The sequence below is a fragment of the Hippocampus comes genome, unplaced genomic scaffold (assembly GCF_001891065.2).
Source record: "Hippocampus comes isolate QL1 unplaced genomic scaffold, H_comes_QL1_v1.1 scaffold384, whole genome shotgun sequence".
In the NCBI taxonomy this organism is placed as follows: Eukaryota; Metazoa; Chordata; class Actinopteri; order Syngnathiformes; family Syngnathidae; genus Hippocampus; species Hippocampus comes.
The window spans coordinates 555,383-562,027 of NW_017805700.1; the positions used below are offsets into that span (position 1 = coordinate 555,383).

At 44.3% G+C, this 6,645-nt stretch overlaps 1 protein-coding gene across 2 annotated transcripts in view; it reads left to right on the forward strand.

Annotated features, from left to right (window-relative positions):
• The window catches only part of pde4dip (phosphodiesterase 4D interacting protein), a 151,206-nt gene that overhangs the window by 67,028 nt on the left and 77,533 nt on the right, over positions 1-6,645 (forward strand). For both annotated transcript variants that reach the window (XM_019882631.1, XM_019882630.1), the window contains one exon: positions 4,591-4,686. In XM_019882631.1, coding sequence (XP_019738190.1) covers positions 4,591-4,686 — 96 coding nt within the window. The remainder of the gene's footprint in view (positions 1-4,590; positions 4,687-6,645) is intronic.

A 6,645-nucleotide genomic window follows, 5' to 3' on the forward strand; every position in this document is an offset into this window, starting at 1 on the left:
CATCACTTGGGACTGCTACATCCACTACAACGGCTTTCCTCTGCCCTTTATCTATGATCACGATATCTGGTTGGTTCGCCATTACCATCTTGTCAGTCTGGATCTGGAAGTCCCACAGGATCTTCGCTCTGTCATTCTCCACCACCTTCGGAGGTGTTTCCCATTTTGACCTTGGGGTTTACAGTCCATCCTCCGCACAGATGTTTCGGTAGACTATGCCAGCCACCTGGTTATGGCGTTCCATGTAGGCTTTCCCTGCCAGCATCTTAACACCCTGCAGTTATGTGTTGGATCATCTCAGGTGCTTCTTTGCACACCCTACACCTTAGGTCTTGTCTGGTGTAGCATATCTGGGCCTCTATGGCTCTGGTGCTCAGGGCCTGCTTTCTTTGCACACCCTACACCTTAGGTCTTGTCTGGTGTAGCATATCTGGGCCTCTATGGCTCTGGTGCTCAGGGCCTGCTCCTGTGCAGCCAGGATGAGTGCCTCTGTGCTGTCCTTCAGGCCAGCCCTCTCTAGCCACTGATAGGACTTCTTGAGATCAGCCACTTCTGTTTTGGTCCGATGGTACATCCCATGTAGGGGCTTGTCCTCCCATGATGCTCCCTCTTCCAGCACCTCATCCTCTGCTCCCCATTGTCTGAGACATTCTCTGAGTACGTCATCCGTTGGAGCCTTCTCCTTGATGTATTCATGGAACTTGGATGTTTCATCCTGGACAGTGGCTCTCACACTCACTAGTCCCCGGCCTCCTTCCTTTCGGCTTGCGTACAGTCTCAGGGTGCTGGATTAGGGATGGAACCCTCCATGCATGGTTAGGAGCTTTCGGGTCTTAACGTCCGTGGTCTGAATCTCTTCCTTTGGCCACCTTATTATTCCTGCAGGGTATCTGATCATTGGCAGCACATAGCTGTTTATTGCCTGGGTTTTATTCTTGCCATTGAGCTGGCTTCTTAGGACTTGCCTCACCCGCTGGAGGTATTTGGCCATAGCCGCTTTCCTTGTTGCCAGTTCGGGGTTGCCATTGGCTTGACAACCAACACTAAAAAAGCCTGACTGAAAATAACTGTATGGTCATCATTCCTTTACACCAGTCTACTGAATGACCACTTGGGTGCCAAGCAACATTTGCAGGAGTATATATGAAACTCACTCTGATTTTGTCACCCAATCAATTGTTTGTCTTTTTGTTTGTCTCCCACCCTTCCCATTTCTGGGATTTCCTTACAAGGTATCTGGCCCAGGGGCTTTCCAAGGCCAGCCTGATAAACTGTCACTTCAGGCCGCTCTCGTTCAAGTTCAACTTGAACTTCAAGCTAGCCAGCGGATGCAGCATCAGCCTGCCTGGAAACAGGAGAATTTATGCCAGGCTCTGCAACTTTTGGAGAAAGACCTACAGGGGGCACTACAGCACAAGAGGGATACAGAGAAACACAACCAGGTAAGGAGAGATTGACTGCTTATGTAAATAATCCTCATGTCACTCTGCTCATTACTGCAAATGTTCAGGAGCTACGATTTGCTCTTGAAAATGCTCGATTGGCCATTATGGAAAAAGACCAGCAACTGCAAAGCAGCGAGCAAGAAAGACAAGAGCGTGTCGATGAGAGAGAGAAGACCATCAGGAAGCTGAAAATGTCGCTGCACAACAAAGACCAGCTGGTCGAGGTCAGACACACAATTTCTTGACATCACATGCTTATCCAAGAGTCACGGCTGTTAGCTTATATGAAACTATCATCTACCAGGGCCAGTCAAGAAGTCATGAGACTAATTTAATTTAACCTACAACTAACTTTTTATTTCCAGAAATGTTCTAGGTTTGTACTTTCATTACATGTTTGAAGGTTTGTTTCCAAAAAGATTTGGTTCAAGCTCCATTTCAGCCATTTTGGAAATGTTGTCATTGTTGGATGCTCATTTTATTCACAAACAATGAAGTTAGGACGTTGTCCATCCATCCATCTATCCATCCATTATCTGATCTCTGTATCCTCATGAAGGTCGCGGGCGTGCTAGAGGCTATCACAGCTGTCTTCGGGCAGTTGGCGGAGTACACACTGACCTGTTTGCCACACAATCACAGAGCACGCAGAGACAAACAACCCATTTGCGCACAATTTGGAGTATTCAATCAACCGATCATACATGTTTTTGGAATGTGTGTGTGTGTGTGTGGGGGGGGCGGGGGGAGGGGCGGGGCTGGAGGACCTGGAGAAAATCCACGCAGGCATGGGGAGAACATGCAAACTCCACATGGGAAGGCCGGGGCTAGAATCGAATCCCGGACATCTGCATTTTGAGACAGTTGTGCGAACCTGTCAACCACCGTGCCGCCCATTGGGATGTTGTGTTAAACATAAATAAAAACAGAATACAATGATTTGCAAACCGTGTTCAACCTATATTTAATTGAATGCACAACAAAGACTCGATATTTAATGCTCAAACTAATTAACTTTATTGTTTCAGCAAATAATCATTAACTTAGAATTTTAAGGCTGCAACATGTTCCAAAAAACCTAGGACAGGTGGCATAAAACACTGAGAAAGTTGGGAAATGCTCAGCAAACACCTGTTTGGAACATCCCAGAGGGAACAGGTGAATGCCAACATCTGTTTTCCAATACATCAACTCAAGAACTCCAAACCTCTACAGTATAATATAGTACTTCACGAACAATTTTTATCAATATAAAAAATGTAATTAAATAACTTCACCAGAGCGGCCCGGTGGTCGACTGGTTAGTACATCAGCCATACAGTACAGATGTGTCGGGTTCGATCCCGGCTCCGGCCTCCCTGTGTGCAGTTTGTATGTTCTCCTCGTTCCTGCGTGGGTTTTCTCCAGGTACTCCGGTTTTCTCCCACATTCCAAAAACATGCATGGCAGGCTGACTGAACACTTTAAATTGTCCCAAGGTGTGAGTGTGGGTTCAAATGGTTGTTTGTCTATGTGTGCCCTGCGATTGGCTGGCAACCGGTTCAGGGTGTCCCCCACCTACTGCCTGAAGGCATTTGGGATAGGCTCTGACATGCCTCGTGACCCTTGTGATGATAAGCAGATCAGAACATGGATGCAACTTCACCAGAGAGCGTAATGCAGAGGATCCTATCAGTCACTCAGACATAACCACTCGGAAATTGCCCCGTTGCCCTCAAAAAATAAAATAAAATAAAGAATTCAGGAGTGAACCAAGCCACTCTGCAAAACAGTCCAGATATTCTTGAAAAGTACGCCTTGAATTTTCAGTCATGATCAGATATCGTCCTCCAACGTAAATCAAGCTTCGGCCGCCCATCGAGCTGAACAAATCAGAAACTATAGTAGTTCAGTAGAAGACATATAGCGATGGTGTCCTTAGTGGATCTGTTTGCTTTTTATGCAAACTGGTGAGGGTTGAGTGTGGGAGGCATATTTTTTTTAATATGCTGTGCATCAAATTTCTCACTGCATTTTGTAATGATGGGTGTGAGAGCCACGGGCCTTTAGTCTTTTAGCTGCATGTCTTTTTGTGAAATGGGATGAGTGTTGATATTTTTAGACAGGAGGGACTGTGGCTCGTGATAGGGAGTCGTTTTTGTCGATTTTGGTGAAATCCCGAGTCAGCTGGTTAGCACATTCTGAGTGTCTTTCATGGGACTCTGTCAGGACCGTCACCTTTCCTGGGGTTTACATTTCTCAGCACGTCTGTGAAGTTGTTGGGGGTTGGAAGGAGTGGTCTGCATTTCAAGGGTCATTCAGCTTCAAAGCATGGTGAAGAAATGGTTCAGTTCCTCTGTTCGTGAAGCGCCCCTGTGTCCACAGATGCAGGATTGCTGTCTTTGTAATTTGGGATGCGTTGGATCCCCTGCCACATATTCCTCGGGTTGCTGTTGCTTAAGTGCTCCTTAATCATCCTTTTGTAGGGTTTTGTACCTGAAGGCAGTGTTGTGGAGAGATTTCACCATCTGGTGTCAACCATGCAGATGGACAAAGACCAAAGTATACTGCGAAAGCAGCCAAACAGTTTTTAAAGGCAAGAAAATTGATGTTCAGTGTTTATTAATGGCCAAGTCACCTGACCCGAATCCATTTGAACATGCATTTCACTTGCTGAAAACAAAACTGAAAGGAAAATGCCCAGAGAACAGGCAGAAACTGAAGCCAGCTACAGCAGAGGCCTGTCATAACCACACCAGAGATGAAAACCAGCATCTGGTGATGTTCGTGGATCCGTGACTTCAGGCAGTCCTTGATTACAAAGGATTGGCAACGAAGTATTGAAAAGTGGCAAACTTATTCATGATTATGTTAGTTTGTCCAATTACTTTTGGTCCCTTTAAACGTATAAAATGTGTTGTAATTGCTACCCCAATCACATGATTTGGATATAAATAGCCCCAAATTAAAGCTCAAATTCTACACTTGGAGCAAATATTTATTTTTTTCATTTGAAGTCTATTGTGATGTTGTACAGACAACATCACAATGCTGGAATGCTGAAAATGATGTCAATATCGAAATATGTATAAAGTAGATCCCCAAAACAAAATGAATACAAGTGCACGCGGTGGTAATCAAATCTTGATATTTTTTTCTTCATCAGGATTACTTGGAGCTCTTGGAAGTCATGAAGGAGAAGAGAGATCCATTGTTCCAAAAATTGCGGCAGCGCCTGAAGGAGAGAGACAAAGCCCTTGAGGTAGACAATACACAAATCCACCAATAGAATCACCATAAACCACCAGAAAAAAAAAGAAGAAAAAAAGGTTTTTCTGTACAATAAGGCGCTTCGGATTATAAAGCGCACCTTCAATGAATGGCCTATTTTAAAACTGTTTTCATATGTAGGTGCACTGCATTACAAGGCACATAGAAGCTACAATAGTGGCTGCGGTTGCGCTATGCATCCACTAGATGGCGCTAGGTACAGGAATACAATACCATACAATACAGCTTTATTTATAAAGAGCCTTCACAACCACAGCAGTTGTAACAAAGCCACGAGAACTGGTTAACAAACACGGACTTGTAACATATAAATACAAATGGCATTACAAAACAATAAATGAAAACCAAAAGTTATGAACGAAGGCAATTGATTCAACAAAAAGGCACACAAACCTCCTGGGCTCATGCCCACAAGAGGCTAAATATCCTTAAAAGTCTTGCTTGTCTCCTTCTTCGTTTTATCAGTAGTTAACTATACTTTTGTTCTTATCTTGGTTTCATAATGGCTGCGTAGAGCTCACAAAGTACCATATTTTCCGGACGAAAAGGCGCACTGGATTATGAGGCGCACCTTCAATGAATGGGCTATTTTTTAACTTTTTTTCATATATTGGACCCACTGGATTATAAGGCGAATTATACTAGCATCCACTAGATGGAGCTAAGGTCCATCCGTTCGACTCGAGAGGCGTTCATGCCGCCTCCGAAAAACATAAAATAACATTACTTCAATGAAACTACGAAAATTGATAATAATGCATCAAAACAGAAAATCAAGCAAGGAAATCACAAAATAAATTCTATAGCCCCCTTTGGCATTTCCTTTAGCGTAGATACAACAGAACGATCAGATGTCAGTAAAATGTAGGAGACTGGACTGTCTCATAAGTGTTTATTTATTCCTTTGTTCTCAACTCAAATCAACTGTATTTATAGAGCACTTTCAAACAGCCATCACTGCATACAACGTGCTGTACATGGAGCAAATTAACATATACAACAAACAGTAAAGCAAATCGGTAATAAAAACAGTAGAAAGCACCGAACAGCAAAACCAAGAACAATCTAAGTCATGCTGAGTAAAATGCCAAAGAATACAAGTGAGTTTTGAGGCGGGTTTTGAAGATGGGCAGCGAGGAGGCTTGCCGAATGCTCAGTGGGAGGTCATTCCAGAGAGAGGGACCAGCAACAGAAAAGGCTCGATCCCCTCTGAGCCTCAGTTTAGTCCTTGGTACTTCTAATAATGTCTGGTCCACAGACCTGAGGCGCCGGGCAGGTGTGTAGGGGTGGATGAGCTCAGAGAGGTAAGGTGGCGCAAGGTTATTTAGAGATTTGAAAACAAATAAGAGGATCTTGAAAATAACTCAAAAATGTATGGGAAGCCAGGGAAGGGATGCCAGAGTAGGAGTTATGTGCTCCCTCTTACAAGTACTGGTCAAGAGGCGAGCAGCGGCATTCTGGACCAGCTGGAGACGCTTAATGGAAGACTGGCTGACTCCAAAGTAAAGGGCATTGTGGTAATCGAGCCGGGATGTGACAAAGGCGTGAATTACTGTCTCAAAGTGTTCATGAGAGTGGAGAGGTATTACTTTGGCCAGCTGTCTAAGGTGAAAGAAGCTGGATTTAACAACGGCACCAATTTGCCGGTCAAGTTTGAAATCACTGCCCAGTTTAAGGCCCAAGTTTGAGACTATTGACTTAAGGTAAGGAGACAGGAGGCCCAAGTCAACAGGATGGGATGTGCAAGGGCCACTGGGACCAAACAGTATCACCTCTGTCTTCTTTTCATTGAAAGTCAAGAAATTTTCTGCCATCCAGGTTTTGATTTCTTCCAGGCAGGAAACAAGTGGCCTTAATGAGAAGGCGTCTTTTTTGCTCAGTGGGACATAGATCTGGCAGTCATCTGCATAGCAGTGGAAGGAAATACCAT